The sequence below is a fragment of the Primulina tabacum genome, chromosome 3, assembly GCF_025594145.1.
Source record: "Primulina tabacum isolate GXHZ01 chromosome 3, ASM2559414v2, whole genome shotgun sequence".
NCBI lineage: Eukaryota > Viridiplantae > Streptophyta > Magnoliopsida > Lamiales > Gesneriaceae > Primulina > Primulina tabacum.
This window is the reverse complement of record NC_134552.1, coordinates 7,690,780-7,711,252: the sequence shown is the minus strand read 5'-3', so window position 1 is coordinate 7,711,252 and position 20,473 is coordinate 7,690,780. Positions and strand designations below refer to the sequence as shown.

The window sequence follows — 20,473 nt, the reverse complement described above, 5'->3', positions numbered from 1 at the left end:
GCCATCAACTCTCGGCTACATGACTGCATCTTGTGTTGGAGTGCCGCTCCAACGCCATAGAATTCCAGCCATCGGCCACCACCTCCTCACATTCGTTTTCCTTTTACCACATTGTTTCAAAGTTAAACGACCTTCTCTCAGTTCTGTGTTCTGCCTCTCCTCGGCCGCATATTACCCAACATCAAGAAAACCAGACGATGATCTTAATGATAGAATTTCAATGTCTGTGCACTCGCAGTGGGGTAGAGCATGCGCCATGCAAAATAGCATATGTATTTTTCTAGCCTCTCCGTGATCTTAATTAACTTCTTGTCTGTTTTTTTTATATATAAAAAAAATGTACTTTTATTTTATTTAGTATTATCGTGAAATATTAAAATAAATATTTCAAAATCTTATTCAAGTTTAAATGATTATATCACATTTTATTCAAAAACTATTATAAAATGCAATAATTTTTGTAACAAAGAAAGTCTTATGAAAATTTTTTTATATTAATTTTAATATAGTCTCCAACTTTTGCCACGAAAATTACTTAAAACAAAAAACATTAATATATATGCGAACGTATAGTATGCAAAGAATACTTTTACACATAGAATATTTATTACGTGAGACGATTTCATGAATCAATTTTGTGATACAAATCTCTAACCCGACATCATTCATGAAATTTTTATGCTAAACTATTACTTTTCAATTTAAGTATTAATCGAGTTAACAAGTGAGTCCATATCACAAAATACATACTCATACTAAAATTTTAAAAACAAATAATTGTCGTTTCATCAAAATTTATAGATGATGATAACTATAGAACTGAATTTTTTCAAATAATACAACCACCCAAGTAGCAAGTTTCCATAATTAGACGATTATGACTTACCATTAAAATAAACAAATATTTTTAAAATCCAAGCTATAGCAGAGGAGAAAACGTGGAGGGTGCTCTGGTCACGTCAATAAATAAATAGGAAAAATAGAGAGAGTTTGACAAAATTTTGAGTGCAAATAATACTCTCCTTTACACGAGAAAAATGTGACACCAAACTATTCTGGACAAGGTTTCAAGGAGGAAAAATCAAGAAGAAACAGAAGTAAAAAATGCCCATTATCTCACAAGGTTCAAAGAAATCTTACAGAGCTTCACAGAAAACCAATATTTTTGGTCTCCTCTTCACAAGTTCTGCTATTACGATTCATCTACTTGTCTTAATTCCAATGCACTGGAAATGAACAACTCATGGTGATAAGTTAACGGCGTTTGTAACTACAAGCATTCTAGGTCTAATATCAACAAAAAGATTTGAGATCGAAATAGCAATACTTGATGATATGAAAATGCTTCTAACTTAAAAAGAGTCTGCGTCATTGCCTTGAACAAACTGTTGCCACACAAGCCGTTTCCTGATAAAAGCATGAAGAAAATATCAGAATCACAAAACACAACAAGCCATGCTGGTTGTGAAAAACATGTCTGGTTCATTATATCATGATGCTGAAGTTGCAGCAAGAGGACAAAATTTGAAAGGTGAACATGAAATGCATAAGATCATATAAGAAGAAGAAATATTCTAGAACCGATTTCTCTCCGATACACCTTTAGCCATTTCATCAGTGAATTTCATACTACTTATGAGATGAACCTAGTATAAAAATAAGATAAAGAAAGCATTTGATGCAAAAAATTTAACTCATATCACAAATCATCTCCCTCGAGAGTCGAGTCACAGAAAACAAGAGGGAGTAAAGTTATCCACGCCACAGGATTTCATGTAGCCAAAAAATGAAAGCTGTTCCAGCTTTCACTATCAATCCTTCAAATAGTAAGCTAAAAAATAAAATCAGAAGCAAACAACTCACATTTTCTCTTATTCCATATAGAAGTATTGCCCGCAAATACACTAACAACTTCCACGTCCACGAGCAGGAAGCTCCTGACCAGAATTTTGATTCCCCAAACACTGGAGATTGTCAAATCCACAGTCGTTAAGGACCTGACTGTCTAAGGCAGTGCCTTCAGATCCAGGGTGAAAGCAATAAAGTTGATCACTACTCCTCATATTACATGGATTCATCATATATGTGCCAGGAACGCTAGAGTTAGCGATGTTTTCATACACATCTCCATTCTTAGCCGGCTTCTGGTAAGGAAAAGATCCAATTTCTCCTTCAATCCGTCCCCTAATGTCAACAAGCAAGCACTTGAGCCTGGCAATCTCAGCCTCTAACAAAGCTTGACCCTGCAGCCTCTTCATTAACTGCTGGTTCAAAGACCTCAACTTAACAACTTCATCTTCCAATATCGCAGCCCTAGCCTTTTTCTTCTCACGATACTTGCGTACAGCTTCACGATTACCCAAGGGTCGTTTTTTCGATTTTTTCTCGATCGACTCAGAAGTGTCATCACTTGGAGCCTGAACATCACTGGTGGTCGGCATAATTTGGGTATGGACATGAATACAAGTGTGAGTGTGGGATTCATCAGGACCAGATGGATTGCAAGCATGGGCATGGGTGCATGCCTGTGTACGGCCAAGAACATCGGTGAAAGCCTCCGTACGACCGAGGGCATCGTTGCAGGTCTGAGTGCGATCAAGAAACTCGGCTATGTCAAATGAGCAACTGCTAGGAGCATTAGTCATATCCAAGCATGATAACATTCGATTGCTAGGAAAATTAGGCTCCCCTTCGTCCATTATTCAGCAGAAATATCTTGCAAATCCAATTATTTAATTCTTGAGGTGGAAGAGTGATCAATACTCAGCGCAAGTTTCACCTGACCAAAATCCTAGTGAAAAACATACCAACAAAAAAAACAATCAGCCATAAACTAGCTTTTAACTGGTAACAAAGAGATCATGCCTCCAAGTCCTCAATTGACGGCAAAGATGCCAAAAACGCTAGATATAATAGAGAATATGGCAAATATTGGAACTTCAAGAAAAAAAAAAGCATTTAACACATACCAACTTAGTACCAAAATTTTTAGGTTAATTGTCTGGAAATACGAAAGGAATAACATAAGCTCGAAATGCAACTTGAAAATTTTCAGCAATCACAGAGCTACAAGCACGCGTAAATACAAACATTTTCACGATGAATTAAAAACACAGGGTAAAAACAACATACAGCTGAAATAAAAAAGACTTACCGATAGGTGATCACCCTCGAGGGCAAACATTTAACATTTACCTCAGATTTTCAATCAACATCGAGCGGCAGAGGGAGTTGCGAAGAAAGATCGAAATCATGGAAGTGAAAAGAAACCCTAGAAAAGGCCAAACAGTAATTTTGGAGAGAGGTAGAAATGCTGCACACTGATATCAAGGGGAAGCATAAGGGCCATTGATACACAGATTCCCATCCAGAGAAGAAAGGGTGCTTTCTGGAAGTCAGAGAACCATGTCTTCTTTTCCAATATGTAAATTTTATGCTGCTTAAGCAAAGCAGCATAAATTTTGATAATTAGTATTAATTTTGACGATTTGTGTTAATTAGCACGTGAAACTAATTAGGAAAAAAAACATATATTTTTAATTTTAAAAAAAGATTTGGACTACTAAAATTTTTCTCATATATTTTTTGTCATATTGTTAACTTCGTTTATTTGTCATATTCTCTCAATAATACATATATTTTATTACAATATTCAATTATTACAATCTTTTTTGATAATCAATGATCTGCAATTTTTTATTTACAATGTTATTTGATTATTATTCTCTTTTATGTAAATTGACAACAATTTCTACCAGATGCTTTTATTTTCCTAGTTACCTTTAATTTATTAGACACTTATACTTGATAACATATAAACTACACATTATTATAACAATCTATCATCACATAAAAAGTACTGATGGATTGATTTAAAAAAATATTGATTAAATGTTGTCATTTATTTGTAATTTATAATAATAATATTTTTGACAATAAATCATCTTTTTACTGACTCTTATTATACTTATTTTAATATTTCATATTAACTCATAAATATAATTAGCACAATTAAATTACTAATGTCATATTGATATTAACTCCAGAAAAATAATATATTTAATTTTTCTAATTGTTTAAATATCTTCACGAGATCATTTCTGTACCCTTATCTTGAGAAAAATTCATTGCATTTATAAAGTTTGAATAGTAAATATAACTTTATAGTATACATTTAATGTGGAAAATGAATTCATTGTATGACAAACACTTCTTTCATTTCTATTTTTTGTGTAACCCAAAAGAGTTAAAAAAAATTTCTCTTTTATCTTCTTCAACTCATTGTAAAAAGTTATTAAAAAAATATGTATATCTAGAAAAATATTTTTATTTATTGTTTTTCTTTTTTATATATTTTGTTATATGTGAACATATATTATACTTCATTGTCTTAATTGCCATATATATTTACTATATAATTTGTGTACATTGAAGATGAATAAGTTCATTTTGTAGTTTTTTATTATCTGGACTTAGGTTGATATATTAATATGTGATATACATAGATATAAGAATTTTCAAATTCAATTTATTCACAATGATTTTTCATAACAAATGACAACTCAAAATAATTAAAATTAGGATTCATTATTATTTTAAATATGATATAAAAATAATATGTGGAAACTTTTTTTGATATTTTAGTTGCAAAATACAGTGATAAATGCACGTAAGTGCACTATTTCATTGTGTCAATTATAACTTTCTTTAAATATCTTATTTCTTATTTTGATTATCGACAAATCCAATATTTCATTTAAATGTTTTTGTTAATATTTTACATGAGTTTTATTCTATATTTATCCAATTTGAAAGGGATCAATTATAATTCAATCTATAATAATATTTGAAAACTGTAGAATGCTTCTAAATTTAAAATCGAGTAACATGTAAGGGACCAATTCAAAACTAAAAGTTGATGCAACATGTTTCTTCTAGCTTTACAATCGAATAATATAGGATCGAGCGTATATCGCTTTACCAAAAGCTATAACTGATACTAACGATGCAAGTCAAATATTTAAATCGTACAACAGCTCAAGCGCCTATCAATCGTGGACAATTATTGTACTAAACAATCTATCTCCTAATAATTGCAGCAATTGCAATCAATGAAAATCAAAGTCGCGAACTTGGCTTTCATATCAATTGTAGGCTCAAGTGTTTACTGTTTTATCAAAACCTATAGATTATGGTAACGGTGCAAATCAAATCATTTAAATAGTACAACAGCTCAAGCGCAACATTTCAATTACTCTACCCAACATGATCAATTATTGTACCCTAAGTTTATGCAAATAACCTTTTACTAAATCATATGAATTTATAAGACATTTGAATAGAATATATACTTGATATTCTACATAAGTAGTAGAGGGAAAAAAATATTTTTTCATCTATTTGAAAATTATATTTTAAAATAAAAGAAAAATCAGAAGAAAAAAATATATAGCATGTTGACAAAATCCTGAAATCCAAATTGAAAGTTGAATTAATTCATTCATATTCATCATTAAATTCTATTATTTAATTTTAATAAATTTAACATGTTTAACCACTAAAAATAACGAAATAATTGTTTATACAATTTAATTAAAAAATCAAAGTACATCAGTTTCTGATTCCGAATAACGATCACATTATGATTACGTTACAATGATAAATAAATTATTATTTTTATTTTATCATCATAGTCTTTACCTCAATAAACACATTTTCGAATATAGGATGTTAAATTTAATATTGACATTAGATAATTATAGTATTAATTCTTATAACATTCTTTTTTTTATTTTTCTCAATACATTACTTTATCTATCTTTAAATATATTAATCTATTTATTATTGTATACAAAGTATAATAATTATTTGTTTAATTGATCACATTTAAGATTAGATGTTTAGAAAAAATTCTAATATATCTTTAAAGATCAATAGATGATGATATTAAATTTGAAATCAAGAGAAAAATTAAGAAAATGTAGAACACTACAGTGCATGAAATATCGCTTTGTACAGTGAAAAAATATAAGGTGAGACCAAGTGAGATACTTATATATATGAGCCTCATTCAACTTAGCCCGTTATAATATTTTTATTAACACATTTTGTCATTCGTTTTTACTTCACTAACTTTGCAGTATGACTCATTCAAGGATCAACTTTTTATTTTTTTAGTACATAGTGGCATACACTCTCACCGACTTCAATATTTAGAGTCGGTATTAGTAGTTTATATTAGTTTTTAATTTCTATCTTTTGATTAATTGTGTAATTTTTTTTATGTTCTACCTAATTCATTTTTAGAATTTTTATTGAAATTTTATAATCATGATTAGAAGTGTTGCACACATACAATAAAATTAATATATTTTAAAATGTTAATATTGAAGTGTCGAATAAATGTATTAAATAATTATTTAAGAACTTTTAGAAAAACTATATGCATCATAATTCAGATTTAAAGATTAACATACACATAAATAATTACGATGAATATCTTATGAAATAAATTATGTTAGTTCAAAAGGATTAAATATGATTATTGTAAATAAATTTTTCTTAATTAATTATAAAATTTTCAGCACATGCGCTGAATTAATTAGAATATTTTCAATATAGTATGTAGATAAATGTTTTTCCATATGAGTTAGTGGTTGAGTCCTTATGAACATTTAAAAAAAATGTGTCTTTAGTTATAATAATAGTGTCTTATAATTTAAAACAGTAAATTAAATAAATTATCAAGATAAAAAATTAATTAGAAAATTCAATAATATATGGTTACTCAATTAGTTTAATTGACACACTCTTTATTTTGCTGATTTAATAGATGTTAGATCCACAATCACTGGGTTTGATAAGAATTATTGTATAATAAAATTCAATTATAATAAATTACTTGGTTGTATATGTAATGAAATTTTGTATATTTCATATATGTTTGATTTATTTCATTTATAAGGTTGAAATTTTATATATTATGATATAAGATTTGTTATGCATCTTAACATCGATAAATTCACAAAAAAATTATATATTAGTTCCCGCTACCATATTATTCTGGTTTCGCCCCATATTTTTGTGTATTCGTTTGCTTGAATTTATTGTTCTTCATTTTACCAAGACCCATAATATGTCAAGCATGCAAGTGAATATTAATTTAAAGATATGATAATATTTATATATTGTAATAAACAAATTTACCCCTCACGATATTGATAAAACGAACTTAAAAATAATATGTTGACGAACATATTGTCAGGAATCCAAAAATACAACTCAAATGTCAACTTTGGCACTCAATTTTGAATGACTGCCAAAATGTCTCAACAACCCACAATTTTTGGACAAGACAGTAACATCACAATTTTAAAATCAAAACGATATTTTTCATTTTATATCAAGAATTCATGATTAAAAATAGATAATATTAGATATATAGATATTTAATATAAACTCGTGCGAGCTCATTTAGGCTCACCTTTAAATGAGTCGACAAAATTTCAATCCAACTTACTTAAACTGTTTGGCGGTGCAGGCCAAACCGACGGACCCAACCCAAATCGACGGCTCAAATCACAACGATCTTTTACCGTGTTTTATTTAAATAATTTATAAATATAAATCGCAAAAAAATTTCGGTTGCAAAAAACTTTAATTTAAACACATAAATTCTAGCAAACGGTCACAAGTAAATAGATTTAAAAATTTAAAAATATTTTTGTAAAAAAATTATATCACAATAAATTTTTTGATCATATTTTATTAAAGTATTTTTTAATATAAACCTTTGCAAAAAATATTTTTTTAAACACATGAGTTATAGTCCGCGTCACAAACACAAATTAACGAGGACATGCAAAAAAAAAAAAAAATTAATAAGACACCAAGAACATTCACGATTCGATAATGGGTTATTTCTAAACTTTAATTAATTTAATTTACATAATGAAAAGATAAATAAAAAATCTAAATCATTGGATTAAAAATAACATATTATAATGTGGGTAGACACAAAAAAACCAAATACTAATTTACATAATGAAAAGATATCATTGGATAAAAAATAACATACTATAATGTGTGTAGACATAAAAAATTAAATACTAATAATCACACATATTTAATCATTGGATTAAAAATAACATATTATAATGTGGGTAGACACAAAAAAACCAAATACTAATTTACATAATGAAAAGATAGCATTGGATAAAAAATAACATATTATAATGTGTATAGACATAAAAAATTAAATACTAATAATCACACATATTTAAAATATGAATAAAGAAGGAAAAAAGACACAGTTTAAAGAAAGAAATTAATTAATGTAAAACAAGTAATTAATAATGAGATAAAAAAGGCACATTTAATTAAAAAAAAGACACATTTAAATTAAAAAATTAATGTAAAACAAATAATTAATAAGGACATAAATAGAAATTCACATTTATAGTTACATATTTATATATAATAAATAATAGATATATACAGTTGACATTTTATAAAAATATGATATACACTATATGTGTTCCGTAAAAAAATAAAAAAATAAAAATTATACATTTTTGAAATTGATGTGATAGGAGATGAGATAAATATAAAAAAATATATTAAAATATAGTAAAAACCATATTGTTAGTTCAATAACTAAGAAGAAAGAAGCTCGCGGGATAGAGTAATGATAGCTTTGATCCCTTTCGGATTGGCTCCCTGATCAGGTTATTATGTTAGTATAGGACCATTGTGGGACGAGATGGTATCTAGGAGGTGAGGTCAGAGTGAGAGGCAGCCCTGAAAGCCAAGTTGGTTACATCCATGCTTCTCAAATCAGTATCATATCAAAAAAACGTGACTACATGCGCTTATCAATGCCAAGGCTAAGCAGGCGGAATCGAAGCTGGGGGTTCCTGCTCGCAAAGAAGAGAGACAATGTTCAGATTTTACTGTTTGCAGCATGGCGACGTGGGTGGTGAAAAAAGAACCACATCGTGTTGCCTATCTATCCAATCACTAATCTACTTTCGGGGCTTACAAATTCCTTCTTAGATTAGACGACCTAAAAAAATGCTTTCAGTAGCTTCACTCATGTTATTCCTTACCGCCCATTTTTAAACACATTCAAAATTACAAAATCATTTCATATAGTTATAGCAAAAGATAAATGGTGTTTATATAAGAAGTACTCTTTATTTTATATTTATTTTTTAAGTTCAGCTTCAAAAAATAAAAAATAATAAAATTTTACAAAATGCAAGAATTCACAAAGGTCCAAAAAAATAAATTAATTAAAAGTAGATAATATATTAGAGGCCATATTTATATAATCAAACACAATTTTGAAATGGAAGATTTTCTAATGTCAATTTTACAGACACATGTTTGATTTAAGATGATATTTTGATAACATAGATCTTAGTTTAAGAATAGCAACACCTGAAAAAGACATTCTAAATCGATGTTTTCACGTTTTATTTTATTTTTTTCTGACTTGTAAAAAAGCCTATAAAACGAAAAATCGGAAAAGTTAAAAATAAAATTGGGAGGTCTTATTTTATTTTGTGAGTTATAGAAAAATTATTGGGAAATTGTCTTATAGAAATATCCCAAACAAAATAATGTTTTAAGCTAAACACCATTCATTTGAAGTGTTGATTGGGGGAACACTACTGAATTTATATTCCATCACAAAATCATATCTGTAAGCCATTCTAATGCAAACCAAAGCCCTTCAATATGGGCCTTTTTCCGAACACACAAAGCTCCATCTCATCTGAAAAATCACCTCATTCTTGGTAGCAGGATTCCTGCTTGATCAACCGCATATACAATCAAAAGCCACAAGCTTCAACGAAGCTACTCGAAACTCGATGATCGACTCCATGTTTTCTTTACGTATTCCTCAACAGAAAGAGGACTGTTTTGTTCCACGCTGCTAAATGATGTAGAGCTTTCGGTTACATCAAAAAAGGCGAGACTTAGATGCGATTCAGCATGTAAATCTGGATAAACTTCATCATCCTTGTCGTTCTGGTTATCCAAATCATCATAATTCCCAGATTTTGGTGTTGATCCTTCATCAGGTTCATCTCCACGAAGGATACTCAATATCTGAAGTTCACATAAGAAGAAAAGCAAGAGTTGACGTCAATACTACAACTTATATCTGAAGTTCACATAAGAAGAAAAGCAAGAGTTGACGTCAATACTACAACTTATATGGCAGAACTATCAAAACCTTGCCCAGGTGTCGGTCAGCAAGTTTCAATAACAAAAGCTAACCCCCCTATATAGCTCCATCTGAGGATTTGTTATAGTGGAGTATCCTTACTATCATTAATAGTTTTATGAAACAACCTGAGATTAATTGGTATAAGAACCAAAATCATGTGTTCGACTCCAGTGAGTAACAAGTTATTATCCTTCCAAATAAATTTTTTAGAAGCAAAAATTTATTCAAAAGCTCCATGTGCCTATCAACATTGTACAACAATTGAAGCAAAATGCCCTGACTACCTCCTTAAGGTTTAAAATATTTCAGTTGTGCCATTAGTACAATCTACATATTTTGATTCAAAACCAGGTGCTTGGTTCTGCACAGCACAGAAGTGAGAAATGTTCATATATAGATGGAACTAACTCGTAATGTTACCTGGTGAATTTTGGGACGAAGACGTGCTGCTTGAATTAGACACAAACGTGCTGCTTGAGCTATTCTTTGAATTTGAGCCTCATCAACTTTGTCATCAACCGCGAAATCAGGATCTAATATACTCTTAAAATCACCACATTCTAGCTTAGGTCTTGCCTAAAACAAGCACAGGTTTCTAAAAATTTATAGAAAATAGATTGGAGATACTTCTAATTTCATTGAGATTAAAGTTCTTACCCACATGACTAAACTTTCTTGGCCTTTTTCAGTATCCAAGCCAATAGGTTTCCTTCCGGATAACAATTCAAGTAAAACGACTCCAAAAGCATATACATCAATCTTGTCACTTACTTTGCCATACATAAAATACTCAGGTGCGATATAACCGAAAGTTCCTACGATATTATCATCGGTCAAGAAAGACGCTGCTGTGGGTCCCCATATCGCCAATCCAAAGTCAGATAACTGATGATTAAAATGAAAAATTATTATTAAACAAGATACGCTATATAGAGTGAGATTGTTTTGACTGAACGTTAATACTTGGTAAACGGAGTCAGATGGATAATACTACCTGTGGTTCTAGTTCATCAGTGAGTAGAATATTTGAAGACTTGATGTCTCTATGAATGATCGGTTTTGGGTATCCATTGTGTATGTAATTTAGTGCTTCAGCAATCCCAAGGGCTATTTTTAATCGTACTTCCCATGATAATGCAGAGTTTTTCTTTCTATCTCCACCTGCTTCAATAATAAACTCAAAATTATCTGCATCCGGATAGCTTATCAAGTAAAGAAACTCGTATTCTCACTCTACTTACCATGTAGACTCTCTTCCAAATTCCCGTTTGACAAGAAATCATAAACAGATATGAGATTATTATCTTCTATGCAAATTCCAAGCAAAGGTGTGATTCTTTTATGCTTTGCTGTGGTGATTATTTCAACCTCCAAGATAAAATCCTTCCATGCCTCTTTTGATGATCTCAAAATCTTTACTGCTACTGGTTTTCCTCCAGAAAGAATCCCCTTGTACACGGAATTACACCCCCCTTTTCCAATAAGATTCCCTGTAAAAATGAATATAATCAGAGAATACAGATTAAACATGAGGTGTTAGCTGAATATGGAATGGATTGGTTTCCTGTATTAACCTGACGAGAACTCGGAAGTTGCTATTTTAAGGGCACGATAGCTATAAACTTCACATCTTGGTGAATTTTTTTCGAGTACAAGTTCCAAATCTTTTGGCAGCTCTTGTCTCTTAGTTAATTCGTCTGTGGTATCTTCGTATCTCAATTTATCATTTTCACTTCTGGATTCAGCAATGTCAAGCAAAGGGCGATTTGGTAAGTTCATTACCCATTTCACTACTGACATATTTCTTGCTTCCAAAGCAGGCCGAGTTACCGAACTAGATGTTTGGAGTAAAGGCCAACCAGGTCTTTGGTTAGTAAAATCCTCCACTGGTAGAGATAGTGAATTCAGGGAACCCCTCTGACATCTTGTAATTCGTCTAAAAAACTCATCTCTTGAGGGTATTGAGATGCCTTCCATTCCATCATAACTGAGCCTGCTGATTTCCGATATCTCTGATTCTCCAAATTCCGACTGGTTATCTTTGGATATCAAGCCATCAGTTAAATAAAAACTCGGCTTTGGATCTTTACCAGGACCTATAAACAGCACAGCATTTGTAATGTTATTCAAGAATCAAGCCATTATTCCCAAGATACAGTGAAAAAATCCAAACCTTGTAACTGGTTGGTGGAAAACCTGCTGAATACAATCCTTCCATTGTGAATTGCCATAACTTCAGTCGAGTGAGGCAGCCTTTTTGCGCAATATTTAGCAACCGAAGCCCACCCCCTAAAAGATGGCTTTGTAAAAACTTAATTTTAAAATAAACCCCTGAAAATATATGACAATCTATAGCTTTACCCCAGTGCAGTGTGCTTAGTAATCCCCACCACAACTACTGATGCAGAATGGTTCTTTGCTTCCATTACCAGAACTTTTCTGATTGACTTGGCTTTAAAGACTTCAACTGTGAGGCCAACCTGGACACCTCACCAAAAATATAAGAAAAAAGCAAAACAAAAACAATGACGACTCGACGTTACGCCCTTCTACTTTACCACCATACAGAGATCGGGGTTATATAAAATTCTTGTAGAACCAAAGAAACTAACCTGCTTTTTGCTGCACAGACCTTGGTAGTCTTCCAGGTAACCTTCCAGCAGAGCTTCCTCTTTTGAAATGGAATCTGCAGCAAATAATTTCAAGCCATCGGATGTCAATGCAACTAAAAAAACTCCAATTTCCAATTTGGATAAGCACGAGGAGAAGTAGCAGTTGAGAAGAACAAGCACAATACCCGAGTTTCGGCAAACATGAACTGCCACCACAGTATCTCCAGCATCAGCTACTTTAACAACTGCCCAATCAAGCAATTCTTTGGTATGGCAATCCAATCGTATTCCCACAATCACAAGCTTTCTCCTCAACTCTAACCTCTCTGCTATCATTTTTCCGTTGATTTATCCACACAAGGCCACTGATCGTACCGAGCATCCACTAATCTCTTCACGCACGCATTTTCACGAAAAGTTCACGGTTTATTTCACCTTAACATCTGTACCAAAAACACTGAACACTTATTTCCCCTTTGCTTGTGTAACATAATCCAGCAAATGCAGTGCTCCTCAGAAAATGGCTGCCTTTCATTTAAACTACTCTCATAAAAGAGAAAAACCAATCAAGAAAATTCAAACCTCCAAATTAAAGCACCCCCTTAGCGAAATCTCTGTTCCAACCAAAGAATATCAAATAATTAACCCAAAGAAAGTAAAACCCAACAATAACAACACAAGCCCATTCAACAACAGTGGGTGCTACGGATTTGAAAATCTACGAAGTTGCAATTAATAAGCTGGACCCGACCCACCAAATATCTTGAAAACTTCTTATTCAAATCCATAAAACATTTTAAAAGCATGAAAATGCCGCCATGCAATGATCATCCAGACCTAATTCCAACCAACAAAAAGATTTTATGCTCCCAGCTTGGGCTGCTCCCATCAACGACAACGATCATTATAATTTTTAAAAGAAACATAAACAGAAAATCTTGGATAAAATATGAAAGGACGGACGAACGTGACGTAGGAACAAAAGAAATCCCGCTTAAACAGGATACACGAGTTAATTACTTAATTAGTCTGTTAATTATGGTACTTAGAAAAACAATTTGCGGGAAACCGTGAATAACAACCAACAAAAGAGCCGGAGAACCATTTACGGGATTGACGGTACCTTCAACGGTACACTCACGATGTTATTTCAAAAGCAAGACGTGAAAGAAAATCGACTTCTTGATTTTTTTACAAGAACGTTTTTTTTTTAATATTGGTGAGTAAATCAAAGATGTAAGAATTTAAATTTAATATGATACACCAATTAGATTTCGACAAGTGGATCTAATAATATATTTTATTCAAATTAACTAAATATTTATAGTAGAAGATTTAATTGATATGAGTATTTTATCATTTTATTTTAAATTAAAACTAACCTTGATATATTTAATGTTTTATTATATGACCAGTAATTAATAAAAAAACAATTATCGTTGATGTATATGAAATTATAAGATATTAAACAGGTTATCATAAAGAATTTTTTTAAAAAGATAGCTTGTAATTTATTAAGCAAAATCGTTCATTACAATTTCGACCAATCAAAATAAAATTAGCACTTTCGGCTGTGGTTTTTGTCAAGTTTTTTTTTAAGAGTCTTTGTCAAGTTTTAGTGCAAAAAATGAGCTCACTTTATATTTTAGTTTGATCAATTTTTAAATAAAATCATTCTGCATTCAATATGCATATATTTTTATAATATATATTTTTTGTATTATATATGTATATTGTCTATAAATGGGTAGACAATCTCTTTCCATTACGAGTAAATTTGCAATTAACTCGCAATAACACGTGTTTGGGGATTTGTCGGAATCGATCGCAATGGCAAAAATGGCTTATGGTAGGTACTACTCCTAATCATTCATCTGATTTGATTTCTCAACTACGACAAAAATAAATGCATAAATTATTAACCAGTTAGTCTACTCTTTTCCATACTTGTTTATTCATTACGACACTTTTTTCCCAAATTTGTTTAGACAAAATTTACGTGAAACGGTCTTACCGATCATATTTTATGAGACAAAACTCTTATTTGGGTCATTCATGAAAAAGTATTATTTTTTATGCTAAAATTATTACTTTTATTGTGAATATCGTTAGGATTGACTCGTCTCACAGATAAAGATTCGTGAGATCGTCTCACAAGAGACCTACTTATTTGTTTATATATATTTTTAATAACGGTTTAACTCAAATTCTAAAAGTGATTAGAGTTTTTTTTTTAAAAAAACATCATATATTGATTTATCTTAATATCATGCATCTTTTCTTATCCACTTAACAAACAATATTGTTTATACTTTTCGATAACCAAACTTGGAAAAATGTACTTCAATTGTCAAATGTTGATGGCATGAGCCGTAATTATATTTGTTTTCCAAAAAGATTTCGGGTGTATCTATCTTTTTCTTTAGTACAACTATTATAATCACTTGAGGTTGGAGATAAAATGGAAATTGGTCAACTTGAAAAGCCTTTTTAAAATCCCAAAATAAACGTGTCCTCGAGGTCCGTTGCAGTGATGTTATAGTGTGCCCCCACAGGTGTCTTTATTGCACATGCAAACATTTAACTTTTAAATTCTTTGACAAGGAAGTTGACAGCAACCGCCATGGAGTATGAGTAGGGATAAGATTACCTTGTTGCATTAATGGATTGCTGAGAACAAAGGAAGAACCTTGGGTATCCCAATTGCAAATTGTAAATCTTTATTCTATGACCTACAAAAATAATTCAACTCAATTGTTCAAGATCACATTGTAAAAAGATCCCAATGTGAGATTTTAATTTGGTGTGACCAGAGGAATTCAATCTAAAAGTGATGCCTTTCACTATTATATAAAAGCTTCCCGGAGAAACACGCGTTAATTTCCGACGAGGCTCATCCTTACCGGGGCGCTCCCCACTTAAGGATCAGTGCCCTTGAAATGTGTGTAATACATATAATTTTATATGAATTTTACTTGTTTACGCGGAGTTAGGCTATGTTCAAGGATGAGACCTGATATAACTATGGTCTATGGAATGTCTCTGTGTTCATAATGAGAACCGCTTAAGATTTATAAGGCACACATACGATCTTACACAACCTAAACCCACACTGCCTGCCTACTCTACTAGAGGCAGGATTTATCACACGTCCCTAACATCCGATATAATACATCTCGAATTGCATTTTTTAATGTGGAACAAATGTTTCAAGGGAATTGCTTAGTAAAGAGACCCACATGTCATTTTATGCTTGGGAGATTCGATCAATGCAGCGGACAATCCGCAAGATTGTATCTCCCCAGATTGGTGTTGTACCAGCAGTCACAATATGATGCAGGCCTTTTGGCCTCTTCTCTTCTTTCTTGTCTTCTGCTTTGGTGGCATCAGAACAACCTTGATTGCTGCATCGAATACGCCCTTCACATTCTGCAAACATTTGAGAGAGACATGACGTGTAGAGCCAACTGAAGAGACATTGAATATAGGATAAGGCCAATATTTAGAAATTCGAATGTGAAACCCTCAGCTGTCAACTGTTACTGAGCAGGTTGCACCAAAGATCAAGGAGGGAAATGCAGAACAGAATAACGGATATTTATTTCTACTTTCAACTTGATTTTATTTGCATGATTGATTCTTAGGTTCAAGTTTTTTCTCTCACATATGATTTTTCAACTGGAATAGTCGTGTCCAAATGGTCAGACTCCTCCCATCTCATAAACCGGTGCCCAAATTTCTTTTTCTTTCTAATTCTCTAGACACGCCTAACACCATGATGGAGATTATCGAAGCTAAGTCTGGCCTATATCTATGTTCAACATGGCAATACATCACATATCCGTGCAAGCATTTTTGCAATTAGTACAACGGCAATGTACTTCTCTAATTAATTTCATCACCTGCTGTGTCTTTGCGCTACATTCAATGTAAGCATCAGCTCCGATTGACTTTCTCAGCTCCTCCCCCTTTGAAAGAAAATAATAAGTAATAGGATTCTAGTACTTGATTATCCTCCCCATAGAGGGTGTGTGCGCCAAGATATACAAATATACTAGCGTACCTGAGCAGTCATGATGGGCACTGCTCCAGGATGATCTACAAAGAACTGTTTATCCTCTCGAAGATCTAGTCAGGAGAGAATATAATCAGATAAGCTGACCTTCACGAGGAGAGGAGAAATATAGGAAGTCACGTTGTGTTCCTTATCCGTCTTTTAATTTGAAAAACTTCACAAGATTGAGCAGAACGTGCGCTAAATAAGACAAATACGGCATAATTTATATGACACCCTATTGTTATGGGATTTGCACGTGTTAAGATCACTCAAGTCTCAACTTCCCTAAAAATCGTCTTATTAACTGCTTAATGGGAGAAAACAAGGTACTAGTGAAGAGTGAGGCAAGATGCACATTACACTGATGATTAGTCAACAGATGGTACAGTTTTACATGATTTAGTAAATACTGTTCTATGATTGTCCCCCTTGAGAAACAACACTACCAAAGTAAAAAATCATTTCTTCACCAGAAAAGTTGCTTGCACCATTTGCACTAAAATAAAGGAGGAAAAACAAGACCAAGATTCATGACACAGCAATTGCCTTAGTAGAAGGCTCTTAACATTTTTTTATTCTTTTGAATAATTCAGCGGGGAACGAGTTTTCACTTCTGGCTAAGAATTGACTAAGTTTTTCCTGCAAACAAAATGAGCATGGTAATTTAATGCTCCTCTGTCCCTTAAAATCCCATTCGCTGCAATACATGGTCAAACTTTTCGACTTTTAGTTTTTTATAACATTAGATTTTCAAATCTTTTTTATTTGTATCAAATTTAATATTATTAAAAAGTTTTAAGATAAGTTAACTACTTTTTCGAAATTTAACTTTAAAAATTAGTCAAATCGACAAGTTGACCATGCCAACCAGACATCAAATATGAGACAGACGTACTACAAAGATAAAGGAAAGGCAGAAGGAGATTCTGACCAAGCTTTGTTCCAACAAGAATTATTGGAACTCCAGGAGCATAATGCCTCAATTCAGGAATCCACTGAACATCAAACCAAAAACGTAGAAATAACTATCAGCAACAAAAGATCTTGAAAATTTTTTCCTTCCAATAAAGTGGGTGGGTTGGGGATGGGAAATGAAATTGTAGGCTTAGGCACTTAAAACTCTAATACTCCATAACAAAGAAAAGCAGAAGAACATTTTCGAAAAACATTCCAAATTGACTCAGCTGAATATAAGTTCAGCCAAACCATTGCGGGTTTTTTTTTTTTTTTTTTGCTTTCTTTAGGAAAGGGAAAAAACAAAATGAAATAGGGCATCCAGTATAGAACATCAAAGTAAGCCTGACCTTTTTGGAGATATTCTCATAACTAGCCCTGCTAATGAGTGAAAATGCAAGAATAAAGACATCAGCCCCACGGTAGCTTAATGGTCTTAATCTATTGTAATCCTCTTGGCCTGGTCAATAAAGTGAGGATTAATGACTGCCATGCAAATTTTTTTTTTTAAAAAAAAGAAACGTAACACCTTAACAATAGTTACCTGCTGTATCCCATAATCCTAGATTCACAGTGTTCCCATCCACCACAACATTGGCACTAAAATTGTCAAACACAGTTGGGACATAATCCTGTTTGTGCATCAAGAGAAGGGGTAAAAAACACTGTATTAGAAAAGGGTACAACCTAAAGGGTAAGTCTAGAAGCATCTTCTTCCAAAGATATTTGAATCCAACAAATGTCAAAACCAACATGAAACCTATCGGTAGCACGGAAATTATTATTCTACAATTATTCCTCAAACCAAAGATATTCAAAATGTTTGAGGCGATCATTCCGAATTTCTATCATTATTTTCTACCATTTGTAGTGGGGGCGACTGGAACAGCCTTCCCCAGCAAATGCAGAAGCACATAAAAAAGTCTTTAACATTAAAAACATTGCAGTTGCAGAGTATCATTATCCGGACAAAAGCAAACATACTGGTTTTTATTTCCTCCAAAAGTTAAAACATATAAACAGTGAAGACAGTAAACAAAAAAGGGACGAAGCGAACAAAAACGTGAATACCGTGGGAAAAGTGTTGCTGGTATAGGAAATGAGCAAGCAAGTTTTACCCACGGCTCCATCACCAACAGTGACGCACTTTATAAACCTCGACGCACTCATCTCTTCTCAGGCAACCTTAACACTTCCTCTCCAGCTCCAAGACACTATATCTCAGCTCTAGTCAGTTGAACTTTTATAGTCGATCGTTGAATTTGCCAAAACAAAACACAAACAGACAACGAACACTCAACTGCAGAGATTATTAGTATCACGAAAATTAACAAACAAACAAAAAAACTTAAAATTACAGAAAACCCTAGTCCCTACAACTACCCCGAAATTGGGCTACGAAAATGCATATGATTCAACCACATAAAACCAAATCCAACAGCTGGACTATCAATTGTCCGTTAAGTAAGCCACAGAGACAGAGAGAGAGAGAGTAAGCCACAGAAACCCGAACCTGCTTGCAGAGTGAGAAAGCTTCAACTGGGGCTAGAGAGAATAAAGAGAGAGTAGATCAGTAGAATCTCATCTCTGTGAGTGAGAATACCAAAAATAGATATTTCTTCCGAGGAATTTACTCTAATTTCAAATTTGGATGATTTCCAAAAGCCTAGTAGTATCAACTACTCCAATTATTAGTATAGAGGAATTTTCAACTTAAAAATTGTTAATTAATAATATAAGAGGAATTTCTTTTAGTAATTTTTACGGTAACAATCAAGAAATCGATCCTAATATTAATATATCCGATCGAACATATTTTTGAAGTGTTATTCACAATAATTAGATTTTCGACAAAGTATAATCGAAAATTCATGCACACTAAAAAAAGTAAAATAGTAATATAAAAATTATTTTATGCAAATGTGCATGTCCCTTCTTTCCCTCTTGTTTCTATTGATATATCCGGTATTTTCATATTGATGCCTAACTAATTTTAAGGGACATACTCATGAGAGACTATATAACTCATCTTGTAGAACCGTTGATAAAAGAAAGAAATGATGTGTATATACCACTCACGTAGTCGTTTGGTCGTTTGAAAGTGTAAAAGCTCTTAAAATAAAATATATGAAAAAATTGTTTAATTTGCGAAAGTTTTAATATCATGTCTATTAATTTATTTCAATGATTGATTGTTATTCTTTCTTATCAAAATCAATGGGTTTTTTCATTTAAACAATATAAAAACGATTATATTTATCGAAATATGATGAAAACCAAAAAGTTGTAATAAAACCAAACAACCGGAGTTGAAATTAATAAGTGGGAATGCCGACTGTGGGACTCAAGGGTTTTAACCCTTTGTTACAATTTTTATTTTTTAAAAAAGAACTATTTGACATTTTGGTATTTATATTTTATTTTTTGTATTATCTAATCAAAAACCCGATAATTTATATCACTTCATCGTCACATCACTTCAAATCAAACCACATAGTATAAAATATAAAGTAACGTAAAATATTAGGTACTAAATCGGAGGAGAGTTAGTGGATGGTTGTTTTCATGATAACTAACCAAACCTAACCTCACCAATAAATCCCCCTTCAGATT

At 32.0% G+C, this 20,473-nt stretch overlaps 3 protein-coding genes across 9 annotated transcripts; all 3 read right to left on the bottom strand.

Moving 5' to 3' along the window:
• Nucleotides 1–1,088: 1,088 nt before the first annotated feature.
• LOC142539808 (basic leucine zipper 23-like) lies at nt 1,089–3,440 on the bottom strand. Of its 3 annotated transcripts, none has more exons than XM_075645526.1 (3): nt 3,155–3,440; nt 1,864–2,791; nt 1,089–1,407 (listed from the first exon to the last, which is right to left on the bottom strand). In XM_075645526.1, the coding sequence occupies exon 2, from the start codon at nt 2,697–2,699 to the stop codon at nt 1,905–1,907; it is 795 nt and encodes a 264-aa protein (XP_075501641.1). In that variant the 5' UTR covers nt 2,700–2,791; nt 3,155–3,440; the 3' UTR covers nt 1,089–1,407; nt 1,864–1,904. The 3 variants fall into 3 exon arrangements, with proteins under 3 accessions (XP_075501641.1, XP_075501643.1, XP_075501642.1); XM_075645528.1 differs by having other exon boundaries at nt 1,864–2,903; nt 3,196–3,440; XM_075645527.1 differs by having other exon boundaries at nt 3,196–3,440.
• Nucleotides 3,441–9,593: 6,153 nt separating this feature from the next.
• Nucleotides 9,594–14,018, bottom strand: LOC142539807 (protein kinase STUNTED-like). 3 transcript variants are annotated; one of them, XR_012818978.1, is made up of 11 exons: nt 13,035–14,018; nt 12,850–12,923; nt 12,599–12,717; nt 12,411–12,526; nt 11,812–12,333; nt 11,479–11,727; nt 11,232–11,401; nt 10,895–11,122; nt 10,658–10,813; nt 9,764–10,116; nt 9,594–9,674 (listed from the first exon to the last, which is right to left on the bottom strand). XR_012818978.1 is itself a non-coding variant. In XM_075645524.1 (10 exons), exons 1-10 carry the CDS (start codon nt 13,183–13,185, stop codon nt 9,862–9,864), a joined length of 2,040 nt encoding a protein of 679 aa, XP_075501639.1. In that variant the 5' UTR covers nt 13,186–14,017; the 3' UTR covers nt 9,594–9,861. The 3 variants fall into 3 exon arrangements, 2 of the variants coding, with proteins under 2 accessions (XP_075501639.1, XP_075501640.1); XM_075645524.1 differs by having other exon boundaries at nt 9,594–10,116; nt 13,035–14,017; XM_075645525.1 differs by having other exon boundaries at nt 9,594–10,116; nt 11,232–11,398; nt 13,035–14,015.
• Nucleotides 14,019–15,900: 1,882 nt separating this feature from the next.
• LOC142539806 (rac-like GTP-binding protein ARAC3) lies at nt 15,901–19,530 on the bottom strand. Of its 3 annotated transcripts, none has more exons than XM_075645521.1 (8): nt 19,374–19,530; nt 18,932–19,160; nt 18,405–18,492; nt 18,211–18,320; nt 17,838–17,901; nt 16,913–16,977; nt 16,752–16,817; nt 15,901–16,278 (listed from the first exon to the last, which is right to left on the bottom strand). In XM_075645521.1, the coding sequence occupies exons 2-8, from the start codon at nt 19,028–19,030 to the stop codon at nt 16,174–16,176; spliced, it is 597 nt and encodes a 198-aa protein (XP_075501636.1). In that variant the 5' UTR covers nt 19,031–19,160; nt 19,374–19,530; the 3' UTR covers nt 15,901–16,173. The 3 variants fall into 3 exon arrangements, with proteins under 3 accessions (XP_075501636.1, XP_075501638.1, XP_075501637.1); XM_075645523.1 differs by having other exon boundaries at nt 18,932–19,074; nt 19,374–19,523; XM_075645522.1 differs by having other exon boundaries at nt 18,932–19,100; nt 19,374–19,522.
• Between the last annotated feature and the right edge of the window lie 943 nt (nt 19,531–20,473).

What these genes read in the sequence shown, in the direction of transcription:
- LOC142539808 (XM_075645526.1), bottom strand. Translation starts at nt 2,699, where the DNA reads ATGGACGAAGGGGAGCCTAATTTTCCTAGCAATCGAATGTTATCATGC.
- LOC142539806 (XM_075645521.1), bottom strand. Translation starts at nt 19,030, where the DNA reads ATGAGTGCGTCGAGGTTTATAAAGTGCGTCACTGTTGGTGATGGAGCC. An exon ending in CCAGCAACACTTTTCCCACG is followed by an intron (nt 18,493 to 18,931) that starts GTATTCACGTTT and finishes ATGCACAAACAG; the next exon opens with GATTATGTCCCAACTGTGTT. An exon ending in TGCCCATCATGACTGCTCAG is followed by an intron (nt 16,818 to 16,912) that starts GTACGCTAGTAT and finishes TTTCTTTCAAAG; the next exon opens with GGGGAGGAGCTGAGAAAGTC.
- LOC142539807 (XM_075645524.1), bottom strand. Translation starts at nt 13,185, where the DNA reads ATGATAGCAGAGAGGTTAGAGTTGAGGAGAAAGCTTGTGATTGTGGGA. An exon ending in TCATGTTTGCCGAAACTCGG is followed by an intron (nt 12,924 to 13,034) that starts GTATTGTGCTTG and finishes TATTTGCTGCAG; the next exon opens with ATTCCATTTCAAAAGAGGAA. An exon ending in TTCGTCCCAAAATTCACCAG is followed by an intron (nt 10,117 to 10,657) that starts GTAACATTACGA and finishes TGTGAACTTCAG; the next exon opens with ATATTGAGTATCCTTCGTGG.